General features: G+C 41.3%; 1 protein-coding gene across 1 annotated transcript; it reads right to left on the bottom strand.

Moving 5' to 3' along the window:
• Nucleotides 1-3,512: 3,512 nt before the first annotated feature.
• On the bottom strand, nt 3,513-4,913 carry KCTD4 (potassium channel tetramerization domain containing 4). The gene has a single exon (XM_010152247.1). The coding sequence runs from the start codon at nt 4,746-4,748 to the stop codon at nt 3,975-3,977; it is 774 nt and encodes a 257-aa protein (XP_010150549.1). The 5' UTR covers nt 4,749-4,913; the 3' UTR covers nt 3,513-3,974.
• Between the last annotated feature and the right edge of the window lie 12,855 nt (nt 4,914-17,768).

Below are 17,768 nucleotides of genomic sequence, written 5' to 3'. Positions count from 1 at the left end.
TCACCGTCATAGTAGTATGACATACACAATTTCCAACCTTAAAGAAAAGACAGAAAAGGTAACTGATGCATAACTGGGTACCTTTTCTGGCACACCCTGCAGTGGTGGAACACAAGTATCCCCTGAGTGACTGAACATATGGAAAATATATTTCATAGAATCACAGAATGGTGTGGGTGGGAAGGGAACTTAAAGACCATCTAGTCCCACCCCCCCTGCCATGGGCAGGGACACCTTCCACTAGACCAGGTTGCTCAAAGCCTCATCCAGCCTGGCCTTGAACACTCCCAGGGATGGGGCATCGACAGCTTCTCTGGGCAACCTGTTCCAGTGCCTCACCACCCTCTCCGGGGAGAACTTCTTCCTGACATCTAATCTAAACCTCCCCACTTTCAACTGAAGCCCATTATCCCTTGTCCTGTCACTCCAGGCCCTTGTAAAAAGTCCCCCCCAGCTTCCTTGTAGCCCCTTCAGGTACTGGAAGGTGCTATAAGGTCTCCCCGGAGCCTTCTCTTCTCCAGGCTGAACAAGCCCAACTCTCTCAGCCTGTCCCCATAGCAGAGGGGCTCCAGCCCTCTGAGCATCTTCGTGGCCTCCTCTGGACTCACTCCACCCGGTCTATATCCTTCTGATGTTGGGGTTCCGCAGCTGGAACCCACATTTGTTATATGTAGTATATTTATGGAGTAAAAAGGAAACGTTATTCACAGTGGGGAGGTTTTATGTGGTCATTTTGTCCATATATCAAAGCAAGACACCCCCCCTGCCCTGGTTTGATAAATTATTCCAGTTTGTAACTGGTTTGAAAGGTCTGATTGTAGCTGATACAGTGTGATTCAACATAGCTGTGGATTTGTTCAGTGTGAACACAGAAGAGAATTAATTTTTTACCCCCATCCTCCTTCTGTTTCTGCTGTATGAATCAAACAGCTGAGTGAGGTGCCTTCGATCAGAGATGGCATGGAAAAATTTCAAACCCTGACACTTGTGGAAATGCGTGAGTGCTCATGAATATGGGAAAAGATTGAAGGTAGTGTACCAGCAGATGACTTTACATGTATACCATAGATGTCAGTGTTATCTACACAGAAATAAAAAATACAGCGAAAAGCGTTTAAGGTAATGAATCACTGGATTTTTAATAACACAAATAAAACAACACAGGAATTTATTTTTAATAATGATTACAGATATATATTTTTCACCTAAAGCGTTTCAAGTTCTCTTTCTTTTTCCAAGGTTAAGAGCGAAGTAGGTACTCTGCACCAAAGGCCTGGCAAAGAAAAACTTTCCAGTAAATCTTTTAAGAATAGCTATAGAATATTCTTAGAAGATATTTCAGGTGGTTTGAATTATACCCTCGATTACTACCTGGTAGGTATTTTCAAAAGTATTTTCTGCAGTAAATGCAGAACCATCAAATTCTCTCCTGCTTTTTCGGGAGTGAAGTCACGCTGCGCCGAAAAACCGGTACTGTTTTCTGACACTAACATGCCGACGATTCCCGAATGTTTGGCATCCTGAGAGCCCAACTGAAAGGCAAGCAGTCACAATATACTTTAATTAACCTAGAAGTATATTGTTTGAAATAAAAATTGATTTTTGCTATTTTTCTTTTTTCAACTGCAGTGACGTTTTAAACCCCAGTCAAAGATCCATTACAAGTGAAGGTTATAACCAGAAGCGTTTAAGTGAAAATGGATGATTTGACATCCTAGGAACAACAGCCTCCTCCAGACTTTGTGCTTGTGCAGACTGTGTATTTGACAGCACTGAGAGCATGCTTCCTTAAAACGTGGAGATTAGTTATGGAGCTTTTTTTATATTGTCTTGTCACTTTGTCTTGCTCATGTACAGAATTGTGACCACAAAGGGTTTTTCATGTAATTGTTCTGTGTGATGGTGTTTCTAGTTCTTGTTCTAGAAAATCAGCAGGATTTTGGATTTTTTGTAGGGGAGCTTTCAAGTACAGTTTTCACAGAAGTCCTAGAGATTCTTGTATGGACAAGATTAGTGGTTAATGAGGATTTTTCTGAAGATATCAATTTGAATATAACAGGAGTGGGAAGGAAGGAGGATGAAGAAGGAAGTTGGGCTGGCGTAGAAGTGTAAAAAAAATGGTATGTAAAGCATTATGTTTTACTATATGTCTTTGTAGATAGTTGTTGTATTTGGACAAACTAGAGAAGTTTCGGGATATGTGAACAGTTCTTCAGCTTGTATGCCTGAAATGTACCCAAACCAGGTTTGGAATAGTTCAACTTAGGCTACATCTTTGATGATCTGTAAGTCAGTGACATGGGGACTGGATAGAAAAATTCATTGTTTCTAAACAGTGGATTCCTTCTGACAAGCATATTCTGGAGAGGTTAATTTCCCCATTTGATAAAATCATACTGGAATATGTTTCGGTCACCGCTGCCTGGTCTGGAGATGCAGAGCTTCTCTCAGTTCACCATGGGCGAAGGACCCAGTTAACAACACTTAGTGTATGTTACGAGAGAAGGAGTTTCGTGTGGAAGTGATAAGTGGACCTTGCATTTGCATTCCCAGTACTACTAAGGATGGATTTGTTCCTTCTAAAATCCAAAAGAAAACTAGTCTCAGCCTGACTTGTGTTAGCTGTTTTCCTCGGTTGTCGCTTCTAGTGCGGATTGTACTGCGTTTTGTTGGCGTTCTTAGTACATTTTTCTATACAAAATTGATGTTTTGGGGAAGTTGAGAAACTACTTGGTTGTTTTTTGTTTCTTTAACATCCTTTTACTTGGATTTTGGGATCATTTGAGCTGCGAATGGTGGTTGAGTTCATCGATGGACAAAGCTTGAACAGAGTTAGTGCAGCTTCTTTTTTGCCTTTTGTGATGATTTTTCAAGCCCGCTTTTGCAGAGGGACTGGTTTGTGATGCTGCTGTTTAAATAAGCTACAGTTGTTCCACAGAAGCTATTAAAACTGTTTAAAATACAAATGAAAAGATTTGATAAATAGTGGAGATGAGGAAAAAGGAGGTATTTATTCTACTAGAGCGGTGCATCTCAAATGCCTGGAGGTGGTCTGTTCAAAACTAATAGTACTAGTTGCTTTTAGTAAGCCACTGTGCAAAGCACGGGCTCTGTTTGTTTCCTGTCCTTATGACTACAAATGTTTAGTAGGAAACTGTGACTTTAGCATTGTAGGATGTCACTACTGGAAACCTGTTACATGAAACTTAATGTCTACTATTTTTATTAGCCATTTGATATGTATATGTAATTAGAAAATTTAACATTCTGTGCAGATTCAGCTTATTTCCCATAACAGAACTAATTCCCCCCCCCAGCATTAATTTGTTGTTTTGCATGTTTTTTAGCAATTGTAATTAATATAGTAACAACGGCTGTACATTTGGGTTTAAGTAAGTTGAGAAATCATTTAACTTTAAAATCAAGTTGATTCATTTTAAACCCTCTCGCAATGTCGGGTTTTGTTTTTTTTTTTTTGCAAGTTCAGTACAATAGATTAGCATAAACACTAATGAACATTGAAAACCATTTATTCCAGTTAAAATCCATTCTGAATTTGTTATAAGCAAAACATATTTTAAGCCTGCTTGTTAGATGAAAATACTCTGACTGCTGTTCTGCAGAGCAGTTAGATGTCTGCATGTTAGTCATACAAGTACACAGAAATTCAGCGAGACTCTCTGGTTGAAAGACAGCTTCGAGAAAACATATATTACAAATAGCATAAAGCATTCAGTCTGTGTTTACGACGTTGAGCAGATCATTTTTATTAAATTCAGGCATAAAATGTTCATTCAGCTTAAGTAAGCCAGAGATGGATGTCATGATGAGAATTTACATACCATTAGCTCACATCCATTGATTAGCAGCCGAGCTCTGTGGTACGAGACTAGTGAGATACGTTATTTGTGATGCCGGGAGGCTGCAGGTCAAGGAGGTTTAAGGCTGCATGCTCTTTTCCTTTGCCTTTGTGATTACTTGATAAAATGAAGTGCATCACTGTGAACAATTGACCCTTTCGAGCAATCCAGACTGGTCAGCAGTCTAAATCCACATTTTAAAGCCATCATTATAGCCTCAAACTTAAGAGTTTCCAGGGTGCAGACAAAGGTGTTGTCCTCCTTCAGTACCAGCCGTGTACCATTTTCAGACTTTATGAAGTACTTGAATTGAATAATATTTGAAGATACCGAAAACTCCTCCGGAAATCCATCCAGCCTGCTTTTGGACACCAGTACAATTCTGGATTTTATTTTTGCAATGAAATCAGGAGCATTACAGAAGATTCGAAGTCCTTGTGAACGGTCGTGGCTGTCAGTTATTTCCAGGAAAGTAGTCTCTCGACATGCTAGCTGTTCCTTCTCCCACCTTGATTTCACTGCATCCGACAGTACCTTAAGCTGGAAAAAATCTGCTTCTTGTGCCAAAAGTTGATTTTCTCGAAACCCTTCCGGTAGAAGAAGTTCTCCATTTCGTAGGAAGTTGAGAATGTGTCTGAAAAGGAGTCCATCTCTGTCTATGAAGTAATGACCGTCTGTATCAAATGGGCACATTATTTTTCCATTTATGATCCCTTCGAGAAAAGAATCTGGATACTTGGTTAGTGTCTGTTTTTGCGTGATATATAGATAGCCACCAACGTTCAGAGTAATCAGAGACGTTTTATAGTCCTTGTCTTGCTCAGAGCCTTCGGAGTTGCTGTGTTTTTCTTCGCATTCCTTTTCTCTTCTGTTTGTTTTTCTCTCCATCACGGGAGCTGGGACAAAGAGCCAGCTATCTTGCTTTCTTCTTGTCAGCTTGTAAAGAGATTATTTTTCTTTTTAAAAGGCACCTTTATTCAGCTCCGGCACGATGTGGGAATGGAAACGCTGCTAGCATTGCTCTGAGTGTCAGCTCGGGTTTGCAGTAGGTGGCGTATCAGCTGTGTATGCAGGGAGATATCAGGAATATGACTCTAAGGGAGAATTTGCATTTAACTGTGTAAGGGAAGCAGGGTATAACAACGGTTTGTCTCTTTCTTTCCTGTAAGTCTAGGAAGTTTACACAGTTTGGGGGGCTATTCACAGAAAGGCATACTACTACTCTAAATGACACATTATTTTTAATACTTCAAGATGTATACGTAGTATCAGCCAGCCAAATCATGTTTAGCGCTTATGGTGTTAAAACAGATAGCTTCATTTATATTTCAAGGATTTTACACAAAGCATCTTGTCGCATTTTTTGGGACCAATTACAATAGCTGATTCATGCAGCAGGACAACACTGAAAGGAGAGGTGTCCCCGTCTGTTCAAGGGGGTGCCAGCTGTGGAGTGCATGCACGTACATATCATCTATCAGACATGTGTGTCGTGGTGAGGTGTTTTCACACAAGATACTCTGAGAGTGATGCTGGGGTCTTGTTGGCCTGAGTGGTTTAAGTTTGCAGGGAAAGCTTCCATTTGCAGTCAGTAGGAGTATCCGCACCGACTGCAGCCTGATTAGGGTTCGCGTTTTGCCTCTCTCCGTGCCACAGATAAAAACTGCTTCAGAGAGGGAATTCGCTATTTATACGAGTGATGTTTTCTAAGTCACCAAGGCTATCAAGCATCGGTTTGTTCTTTCACATTAGAAACAACTCAGCTGCCCGGTGGAACAAAGGGTTAGTGTGCCTACAGATAGCTTTGAACATCACATACCCTTATAGCTTAGCAACACTTGGGTGCGGGGAGGGGGAGACATCGGCAGAGCACACTCAAATCAAACGGTTGTCTTCTCTCCATGAACCTGGGCTTTGAGGCTCGCCCCCGGTTGCCTCTTAGAAAAAGGTTTCCCCTTTAAACATTTGCAGTTTGGAGCAGGAAAAGGAAAGCTGTCTGCACAATCTCTGTGTGCCTTTCCTTGGGGAGCAGGCGGGAGCCGCAGCATGCATTCCCCAGCACGAGCGGGAGCGAGCGCTTACCTTGGACTGGACCTGGAGAGGAGGTCCCATCTTTTTCAAGATGTATTTTTCACTTTACAGGTAGATGACTCCAGCTTTGCCTGATCAGCAGTGAAAAGTCAGATTCTTCTTCTGTAAATGCTTCTGCTTTATTTCTACAGCTTTTATTTCTATTGTTCTCACTGTCTCTAAGGCTGTTTATCGATACTGTAATATGTTATTATTGGTAACTAAATCTAGTAGAAATAAATGCACTCCTTACTTGCTCTTCTCCTTGAGAGGGTATCCCTAGCACTGATACGCTAAATTTTTTCTGCTGCTGTCTGTGATCTAATAAGCAGATATTATTCATTAGATTTGATTTATCAGGAATTAGTCATGGCTATGATTTTAACCCTTTGATGCCACTGATATGTTTAGCATAAGTTCAGTCAGAAATTTTAACCAGTTCCTCATTTTTAAACATTTGGACTTTATTCAAAATTAAGTCCTTTCACAATTGTTAAGTGAATAATTGAGAAAATGAAAGAGCCAATTCGTTTCAAGTACTTTTTTTTTTTTTTTTTTTTGGTCATTACAGGAAGCTTCCATTCAAATTGAGTTTTTTGTCAAATGATGGAAAATTCAGTTAATGTGCTTAGATTGTGCATGGCTGCAGGGTTGAACCATCTTAGTGGATGTTAAACTCTAAGTGAATGATTTCTGTGGTGCTTTCATCTGAGATGGTGACCTTGAAACACTTTGAAGCTGAACTAGGGATGCCCTGGAATGCCCTACTACAAGTAAGCAGGGGTTTCCAAGGAGAGCTGGGATTTGTAGAGCATAGAAAATTGTTCATGGCCAGCTAAACTGTCTACATTTTAAGACGCAGCGGTTACAGAACAGTATCTCCTCACTTCATTTTTCATGTTCATCATCTTCTGAATGTTCTAACACTTGCAGTTGAAATTTTCCACTTTTGTGAACGAGGAAGTATTCTTTGAAAGATCATGCAAAATCATTTTGGTGGTTTGTATGATAAAATATTCAAAATCAATTTTATGTGGAAAATATACTCCGCAGAGATCATGAATATTTACATTTAAACCTTTGAGACTTGAAAAAATGTAGAGCTGCTGTAAAATTTTCATCACCGCAAACCCATGTAACTTTACTTCACTGTACTTGACAGTCATCTCTAACACAAAATTGAAGGCTGGCACGTCCTTGCAAAAGTTTTCCACTTTCTGTGCCATACTACAAGACAACGTTTCCAAGAGCCCTCGTTCTTCATAAGCACTTGGTGATACATACATCGTTGCAGTGCATGTAGTTTTAATGAGGTAGGAAATACTTCAGTGGTTTTGTATAGCTCAGTGTTTTCTGAAGGTGTAGGTAGAACTGGATTTCCTTTTCCTGTCATGTTGTCTACCCTCTGGAAGATCATCTAAAAGTTTGTTTTGGTATGTATGGAAGTAGTTCTTGCAGTGCAGTCTAGAGACTTTGACTGGTCTTGTGCTCTGGGAGTCTTTGTGTTGTGCACAAGGGCACATGTGATTCACAGATTCACAGAGTGGGAGGGGTTGGAAGGGACCTCTAGAGATCATCTAGTCCAACCCCCTGCCACAGCAGAATCCCCTAGAGTAGATCTCACAGGAAGAAGTCCAGGTGGCTTTGGAAAGTCTCCAGGGAAGGAGACCCCACCACCTCTCTGGGCAGCCTGTTCAGTGCTCTGTCACCTTTTCAGGTTGAACCTTCTGTTTTCCAGTTTATGGCCATTGCCCCCAGTCCTGTCACTGGGCACCACTGAGAGGAGCCTGGCCCCACCTTCCTGACACCCACCCTTTAGATACTGATAAGCATTGATAAGATCCCCCCTTCAGCCTCCTCTTCTCCAAGCTAAACAGACCCAGCTCTCTCAGCCTTTCCTCATGCGGAAGGTGCTCCAGGCCCTTGATCATCTCAGTGGCCCTGTGCTGGACCCTCTCCAGTGGTTCCTTGTCCTTCTTGACCTGAGGAGCCCAGAACTGGACACAGCACTCCAGGTGAGGCCTCACCAGCACAGAGCAGAGGGGGAGGGTAACTTCCCTTGACCTGCTGGCCACACTCTTATTAACGCATCCCAAGATGCCGTTGGCCTTCTTGGCTGTGAGGGCACACTGTTGGCTCATGGTCATCCTGTTGGCCACTGGGACTCCAAGGTCCTTTTCCCCAGAGCTGCTCTCTGACAGATCAGCCCCCAACCTGGAGCGATCCATGGGGTGGTTCTTCCCCAGGTGCAGTACCTTACACCTGCCCATATTGAATTGCATTAGATTTCTCCCTGCCCAGCTCCCCAGCCTGTCCAGGTCACGCTGGATGGCAGCACAGCCTGCTGGCGTGGCAGCCACTCCTCCTGAGGTGTGCCCAGTGTGTCCTGATTCTTCTTCCTTCCCACTTTGATTGAGACAGGGGAACTTACTGCCGTGTGCTCTCCCATGCCGTGAGTGAACTGCCCTGTTTCTGCCCTGTCCAGCTGAAGTATCCTGCTTGCCCATGCTGGGAGCTAGCAATCCTGAAGTGGCTGCTGTTTCACAACTTGTTCGTGTCACCTGTCTGCTGGGATTAGGCCATTCCGGGGAGGAATAGCACTGGAATCCAGCAATTGCAAGGATATTGTTTTGGTTCCAAATTAAGTAAGAGAATATACTAAACACTCTCTCTCGCACGTACTTAAGAGAGTGGCTGTAGTAGTAGTAGTATCATTTCCAAGTAATTCACCATTTGGTCTGTACCAGGAGGTTAGTCCACAGAGCTTTTCAGTTTCTTCTCGCTCAGACAAGCCGTCCTGGAAACAGTGAAAATGCAGTGCTGGTGTCTATCAGCTACACAGGAAAACAAATCCAAGGAGGAGGGGCCTAGGCATCTTCCCCTCAGTCTGTCCGATGTGTTTCCTTTAGGAAAATAACCTCACTCCTCCTCAACTTCCATCCTCCTCCTGAACCTCCTGGTTTGGAAACTTGAGCACGCCATGGAGCTGAAGATTCAGGGCTGGAGCACACCACAGGAAAGTTGGTGCTTGACCAATAGTTCAGCTTACTCATGTGTCCAGACAGCGTCAGCTTCGCTGAGAGTCTGCTGCCGGTGAAAATGACCTGGGTTATGGAAAACAGCTACTTTTATTTGTTACCATACAAAAGGATATGAGCAGAAAACTCAGCTATAAGAGGTAGAGAATTTTTGAAGTGTATTAAGAGGCCATACTAATAAAATCTGTTTGGGTTATCGAGGCAATTTGCTAGTCATTTAATGTCATAACACAGAAAATTGGCCAGGTTGTTGGACAATTAAACTATTCCATAGCTACTATCTCACAATGTTGGTAGCATAGACATTCGTGTTCCCATAATAACTGCAGGACATTGATTAACAGCTATTGAAAACAAGCTCTACATGCTAATTAAAATTGAAGATTTTCAAATCAGCATGTCTGAACAATTTTGCATTCAAGAGTTTTCAAAGACGTGTCTAAGAAACTCTGTCAACAGTTGCTGTCGATATTTTAATAGTTTTTGAGCACTGCAGTTCTACAGGACTGAAAAAGCAAATGCTGTGACAGTATTGGAAAGGTGAATTGGATGGCCCAGGTATGCAAAAACTGAAAGGGACTGTACAAAAAACAATAAAACATCTGACTTGGAAGTCAATCGGTTAAAAATTAGGGGAGAATAATATAATACTAATCAGTGTGGGTGGAGGGAAAATGGGTTATGCCAAAATTTTTTCCCTTTTTTTTTTAATTATGATTTTTTCAACAAAGGAAGTAACTTTTTTTTCTGTTAAATCTTTGAGTATGCCCCTTTTGTCATTTAGAATTAGAATATATACTGTATCGGTTTCCCTTTCATTTAACTATACAAAAATTATCTGCAGGTTTCAAACAGGAAAATGTTAAGCAGAGAATTATCACTATAATGTTGCTGTGATTTGGTTCTTGGTCCTATTTTTAGTCAGTGATCAAGAAGGAGATAGTTACTGATGAAGCTTGGAGATGATACAGACCGAGAATGTAATCAATAAGATACAGTGTTGATGCAGAACCATTGGGATAGTTGGTTAAGATAACATTTTAATATTATCAAATATCAAGTTTATATCCCCAGAAAGGCACTATAGGCAGAGCTTGCAGTACGTATCTTTGTGGGAGGGTTAGGGCAGAGGCTCTGTCCTGCATGTAACATGTCACTGACAGCTGAACTGAGGTCATCATTCCGTGCTGTGGCAGGTAGAACAGATGCACTGGGTATCTTTGGATGCCTAAATAAGGGAGGGCCAAGTGAAGACTGGACGATCCTGTTCCCCAGCTGTGTAGCTACTAGGGAAGGGTGATCTGAGAAGGGCACCAGCTTCAACACTGTCCCTTGAATGGAAGAGAGGTGCCACAAAATGCCTCTGGTCTGGAAGAGCAGAGCTGGGGTCTAGTGTAGGAGTGGGATGCTCCTTGTCCAGCCATCACATGCAATACCCTGGGAAGCTGCACAGCGGTGTAAGCGGGCAGCAGGAACTACCAGGGCTTCCGATTGAACGCTGGGAAGCAACAGGCCAACTTCTACCTGCTGAGGAGCTGGAGGCACACATGCCCATAACCTGTCCTTGCTGTACTTTCTTCCACTTTCTCCTGCTGGGAATCACGCATCCTGAGGCTGGTCTTCATCTGCTCCATCCCTGGCATCTCTCACAGAGAACAGGAGTTCTAAACTCCAGATCCTATCCCACATGCCCTCAAGTCTGGTTGTGAGGCCCACATCTCCGGAGAGACATTCATGAACTGAACTTTCTCAGGCCAATAAGAATGATTAGTAAGCTGAAAAACTGACTTAATGGGAGATTTGAGAAAACATGATTTATTTTTATTAGTCTTGATAAAGGTGGAGAGCACATATCTGCTTGGATGGGCAGAAATCCTTTCATAGCAGGCTCTTCAACTTAGCAGTCAGTGGTCTAACAAGACCCAGTGGCTGGAAGTTAGAGCGGGGTGCGGTCAGACTCGAAAACTAGCACATTAAAATCTCCAAGACAGTCCATCTCTCCAAAAAACCCCAGGCCACCTTATCAGACCATCTTCTGCACGATTCCAGTAAATTTCCCCGGTGCCTGTTTACAAAGATTGCCTTAAGTGTCTTAACCACATTCTGTTCATTTCAGGGTGATTGTCAGCAGGATTTGACGCCAGAATCGGCATCTTCCCCAGCATGTCTTCTGTCATCTCACTGAAAGAGTCGACAGTTGAAACTCCATTAGGAGTTGGCCCTGGGGTGTTTACGCAGGGAGGTCAGGGTGAGCATGCAATTGGCAGCTAATGAGGAAGCTATGGGTTACGTAGAGCAGCCTGTCCGGAGCTGCACTTGCAGTGTCCTTGTACCTGCCACCCCACATAGGGCAGCTGAGAGTGTAAGACCCTTGGGAAAATGTCTGTTTTCCCTTCTAATCACAGGTCTTGCCTAATCTTCCAGACCTATTCATTTATCTTGTACTGTCTGCTTTGTTTTGACTAAGCATTTTTAACAGGGAGTTGCCACTTTCCTGCCTTTTTATTCTTTGGCTTCTAGGTTGATGTGACTATGGAAACACCAAGGCAGATGTGTAGCACTTTGGATGTCTTTTCCTTGCAGCTCTGGTCCTGCAACAAATGAAGACAGACCCAAGTTTCTGAACTTGAGTGTGGTGAAGGAGGGCTAGTTTTCACTCTCCACTACAGTCTTGTATCCAGAGGTTTGCATGCATCTTTGCAGGTTTATTCTGCTGGAGTCTCTTGTTGTGTTAAATCCTCAAGAGGGTTCAGGGAAAGTGGGATATAAACCTTGGCTTTTGGACAGTGGATGAGCTTTGGCAGCAGACTGGCTTAGCTGCAAGGCAGTGTTCTCGGAGACTGCGGACGGCCTTGTACTGCGACTGGAACATTAAAAGCCAAATCCGGATCAGTGGTAATTAAAAGAGGGTATTAGCCAAGACATCAAAGATGAGATATTATTAAGGATAAGCATGTTTAATTGGCAGGTTCATTTCCTAAATAGTCGGGTTGTGTGGGAGCTATCTGATTCACTGATCCTGATTCTTAAAACTTAAGAATAATTTGAAAATTGCACAAGGTGCAGAGAGATTGATAGTGGCATGTCGGTGTTCAGGCAGCTGGGCTGGATGGCACAGCTGAGTAGAGGCTAGTTACCCTTGAGCCTGCGCCATAGAAACCAGGTGGAAAATTGTCATGGAGTTCAAGAGGTAGAAAAGATCAGAAATATAGTGAATGCTAGCAAAAATGGCTTTATGGAACTAGATGATCTTTAAGGTCCCTTCCAACCCTAACCATTCTATGATTCTATGTAAAGGGTTTCTGGTCAAACAAACCTGATTTTGTTTATTTTGGAGATTGTGAATTTCTTAAGTAAAAGCATGTTTGCAGCCTGCTTAGCATTTCGTATTGCACATAGTTTAGAATCTTGTGACATTCTGGTTTACGTCTAAAAAAAAATAAATAGCACAGGACAAGATTAAAAACTGGCTGACAGTTATCAGAAAGTAATTATCAGTAGGAAGCCGCTCAGATTGTAGTTTGAAGGGCTTCCTCCAGGATTAGCAAGAAGGACGGTAGTGAGAATCACTGCTTATAAAGTGTGTCATGGTTGACACGAATGCAATGAATAAGACAGTGAATAAGACAAAGACAATGAATAACTACGACAGGACTGTCGTGGTGTGACCGAGATCATTTAATTCACAGAATCTGTTTAAAGAGAATGCATTTTAACCAAGCCAAAGGTAATTATACACCTAGGAACAGGGAATGCAGGGGCACATAGGTAAAATGTGGGCCTTAGAAAAGACTCAAAATAGATATATTAGTGATATAGTAGCCAGTCAGCTCCATCAACCCCCAGAGCGTGATTTTTAGAGACAAATTGATCTTAACCCAGTTTTAACCATACCAACATGAAGCACAGTCATGGGACACAGACACACACTGCAACAAAAGAAAAAAAAACACCTCCAAACCCACAGAAAATCCACCAGCATGGGGCAGATCATTGAATCCTAAAAGAGAGGGGACCAATATTCTTCCAGAAGTCTCCCTTCCTCCTTCTGTCAGCTGAATCCAGACATTCTGCTAAATAACATTCAGATGGCTGAAGTGAGGTGAGAGAAATTCCGGCTCCTGTATCTGTTATTTTACCTCCGTGTATGGTTTTGGTAAGACCAGTACAACAGCATTATGTCTGTTTTCTGGTCTTCGTATTTTTAAAACATCATTGCAAGATTGATCAAGGTGCAGGTATGAGACCCAAAACCGACCTGTGTGTGGCGTAAATGCCTTGTGGTGAAATAATGCATGAATTACTTCGTTTATTGAACAGATGATTGAGAAGTGACTCGATTACAATGTGTAAGTACTTTCAAAGGGAGAAAACACCAGGTGCTTTTAAAAGCCTCTTTAGCATAATATAGAAAATCTTAAGAAGAACAAACTGCTAGAAGCTGAAGGTAAATTCGTATTAGAAATTAAGCAGCAATATTAGTACCACTTTGGCCACAGGTAAGTTACTAGGCTCTGTACAGAAGAAAAGGGATAAAATTTATCTGTCTGTGACACACAGGAGGTCAGGCACATTTGTCAGGTTGTTTCTCCTGACCATAAACCTTAGGAATCTGTAAAACCAGAAGTGTTTTAATACTAATTTTCTTTGTTTCATACAAAACTGCCTGGAAAAGTAAGGCATTCTTATTCCTTTCAAGAATTTAGTTTAAATCAAACTGAGAAATCTTAGATTAAATCATTTTAAAACACATGGTGTCAAAGTGATCGCTCTCTGAATTATTCAAGGAGAACAGACTTAGATTTCCAGGTGTAATAATATTTCTGTCTGTCAGGCAGTGGGAAAATCAGCAGCTTCCCAGAGTGCTTTGTGTTACTTGGCATCCATACTTCTAAGCGTTTCTGTTGTCTTCCGTGACGTTGCCAGCTGAAGGTGACCGTGTAGTACCCTACACCAGTAGCAAGACGAGACTCTGTTGGAAGGACATCTTAAATAGCAAGAGCTAATCAAGCCAGTAAAGCTCATCCTTCTTCCTCTGCAAGGCTGTTCCAGGAGTGTTTGTTTTACACATACGGCACTGGCTATGCCCAAAAGAGATGGATAAATGCCCCCACGCACCCCACCCACACACCCCATACACTAGAACATCATAGTGGGGAAGCAGGTGTTTCCCCACCATCACTTCTCTCTTCCTTCCTACATTAATTTTTAGGCTTTTCAACCTGTGTTGAGTAGGCTAGTACTGCTGCACTGCTCGGTTGCTTGAGGCAAAAAGAGGTTCACGTTGGATTATAAAGTGACTGTGTTACAGAGGTGAATGCACAGAGAACAATATTAACTAAAGTTTAATATATGATCTCCTAGACTACTAGTTTTTTTTTTCTTTTCCCTGAGTGTTAGCACATGTAGTATTGTTATTTTATTGCATTATGTTCCTTTAGTGAACAATATTTATTTTATTGTAATTAGATGAAAATAGGTTACTCTTTTTCTAAGGATAGGAATAGAATTAGCTCTCATTTTATTTTCTGCTAATTTTGGATACTTTGATGATCAGGTTCTCTTTGTAGATTGTTATTTTTTTCATAGTAAATGATGGTATTCAATGCCTGTTTCCAGAAAACAATTCTTAGATAAGCTGTGTGCAACAGTCTAGAGAGAGGAGGACAGTTACCATCTCTTATTTGAAATACAGTCTTTGTGATTCATTCTTAAGATGTAAAACATCTGATGGCAAAATAAGGAAGCCTAGGAGATAACAGCTGTGCAAGCATGTTTATCCTGCTTATTTCTTTGGTGTCTAAATAGCAGGGATTTTAGAACTTACATTGAGATTTGAGAACTTATATAATATTTACTGACTGCATAATTAGTGAAAAATAATTCCAGTGTTGACCATGTTGGTGAATCTTATTTTAATGTCCAGTTTTGTTTTGTTGGGTTTTTTTTCATTCTAGATAAACTTGCCTTGGAAGGAATAGTGGTGCAACGTGCTGAATGTAGACCTGCAGCTAGTGAAAGTTATATGAAACTGAAAAGGTAAGGAGTGCTCTGCTACAAATGGATATGTGATATCTGACTTTGGTGCTTTTATTATTGCCTTACTGGGGATGGATGACTGCAATATTACCATGGTCTGACACAAGATTTACACAGGATCAGAACTGTTCTTGCTTTTGGAGTGGATGTATTGTAGGGAAGGAGCTTTTACCTCCATCTGGTATTATCTGGTGGGATGATGCCGACTTCTGTGTTCCATCAGGTGCAAAACTCCTACTAGAGCACATGTTGTACCTCTTCATACCTGAACGTATGAATGCGTGGCTGCATTCAAATGTGAGGAAAGCTGAATTTCCCGAGGACTTAAAGGTTTACGTTGGTCTGGTCAGGACAAGCTTCTTGCATATGGGTTTCTGTGTGGATTGTCCAAATTTAATTCTGCTTAATTCTGTGCTATACTAGATGAAGAGCACCTCTGTAAAGATATTTTAAATGGCCAAAATAGCTAAGAGTTAAGGCAGAAGTGCTATACCTAAACTGGCATGCTTCCTAGAAGAGGTAATGGCTGGAGATGTCAGCAGTGGCATGGAAACCACAAGACATAAATTTAACAGGATCATTTAGTTACTTTGGAAAATTTAATCCGATACATCTAGAATTTTCCATATGATTAATATATCATGTGGATAATTAACTTGATGATGTTTTCTAGTAATAAATCAGATTTTTAATTGCATTGTGCATTATATGAAATACATAACGGATTTTAAGCATGTGGGGTTTAATAAAAATCACCCTTTCATATCGTGAGTTTGTTGTAAAAAGAGAAACGCTAAGCAGAAAATTTCAGAAAGAGAATCATCTGTGACCTGTTTGAGGATTGTCAAAAGAAATGCAGGAAGGCAAAGTGATATTATTCCCCAATTCCTGATCTCGTTTTTTGTGTATCGTATCCTACATTTACTGTATCTTATGTTTTATTAAACTCCTCTGTCATGTAAACTGTTCCAGTATTTCCTTACTGTGTTTGTTCAATTCCAAGACTTTATGTTCTAGCTGTTGGCAAATCAATACCATAAGTTTGCTCATGTACAGCAAACTGCTTCGTTTCAGTCTGTGGTCTGTGATTGCTATCATGATTTTTGTCATTTCTTGTGAAATGGAGTATGAAACAAATGTGATGTTACCAGAAAAGGACTCATTTCAATCTGGCAATTTTCAATATATACAAATATAGTCTGTGGGATGTATTTGCTTCATAATTGTTTTAATCACAGGTTGCCTGATCTAAGTGTGTTTTGTCGTTTTGTACGCAGTCGTCTAGTAGTTGATCACATAAGCTGCTTCTGGTGAGGCCACAGCAGGAGACCAAGGCAAAACTGACAGCTTTATGGACATACTACCCAAACTTTGAATTTTTCAGAATTCTACTTTTCTGTCACACACACGTGCATGCAATGCAGTCCCTCCTGCTCTTTGATTGTTGTCGTGTTCAAGTCCTTCAGGAGCAACAAAAGTACAAACATGAAGGCAGGTTTTGTGTTTGCAAGCACTGGCAGCTCAAAGCTGACGGTACCCTTGTTTTTTTCTTTCCCGTAGAAAAATTGTCAGGCTGTGTATGCCTGGTTTCTAACTTTCCATGTTGTTAAAGATTTTTTGCCTTCTACCAAAAGGTTTTTTTTAAAAATCTTATCTGGTGGGGATCAGCATGAGATTGAGCAGATCTAGCAGTCACAGCCTCAGAAGAAATTGGTTTATGTCCAATTTCTGTCTCTGGTATTTGAGTAGCAGGATCTAACTTTTTCTTTTCACTCCCTTTACTCTCTCCCACCCTCAACATGCTGCAGTCTGGATTTGTGCTTTAAAAAAGTGACAGCACTGAAGATAAACCACATGAGTTATAGAACTGCGTTATATTAAACCATTCTTATTCACTTTTCTATTTACTATTGTGCTTTACATGAGAGAGACTCTCCAAAGGTGGAATTGATAATATTGATAAAACAGCAAGTCTGTTGTGTAGGCTTTAAGTGCTACAATAGTAAATTGAGTCGGGAAGGAAATAAAATTAAAAGATAAATGCAGTTGCTTCAAACTTTGAAGATCTAGAAAATGAAGTTAAGCTGCACACTCCAATAACTGTGATCGTTCGTTCTCTGAGAGCTGGCGGTGGCCAAAAGGGATTATGTGCCTGCTTGGTACTACAGATACAGATCCCCTCTACTCTGTCCTCTGTATTTGGGTGAAGGAAATGGGCTGCTGGGTGCGTGGCGTGGCAGTTGATTTCCAGGTCGCTCTGTAGAATTTCAGTGAGAGGACAAATTGATGGTCTTGTGATGGGGCTGCCAGCAGTTAGGTGGGAGAGATGTGTGACGTGTGGGTTTAAGGATGGGTAGTGAAAGCACGGAATTTGGTAGCACGTATGGGTGACAGCATCAAATGTAGCAGGTGGAAGGGAGAATTTCTTTTTCTTCCCAAGGAGCAACCATTGATTTGGTTATGGGAAGGATGTAGATGGCTGATGTTCAGAACACTTGGAATACAAGGTACAAATGTGTGTCTAGGGGTAACTAGTCAGAAGGGTAAAACAAAGGTTGTGGGACCTTCACTTGGTATTTGTCATTATGGGAGTTTTGTTGTTGGCAGATTTTTTTTTTTCCCCTTTTTCCTGAGCTTCAAGTTCTAGAAGGGGAACAAATACCATAAAACACCTGTTATCCTGCACTAGTAAAGCTTCATGCTATTGAATTCCCTAGAAATCTTTTATTAACAATGTATTTGTTCTTTGTAATGCCTTAAT

Source organism: Eurypyga helias, unplaced genomic scaffold (assembly GCF_000690775.1).
Source record: "Eurypyga helias isolate BGI_N326 unplaced genomic scaffold, ASM69077v1 scaffold8205, whole genome shotgun sequence".
In the NCBI taxonomy this organism is placed as follows: Eukaryota; Metazoa; Chordata; class Aves; order Eurypygiformes; family Eurypygidae; genus Eurypyga; species Eurypyga helias.
The sequence above is the reverse complement of the archived record's forward strand: the minus strand, read 5'-3'. Positions and strand labels throughout refer to the sequence as shown.

What these genes read in the sequence shown, in the direction of transcription:
- KCTD4 (XM_010152247.1), bottom strand. Translation starts at nt 4,748, where the DNA reads ATGGAGAGAAAAACAAACAGAAGAGAAAAGGAATGCGAAGAAAAACAC.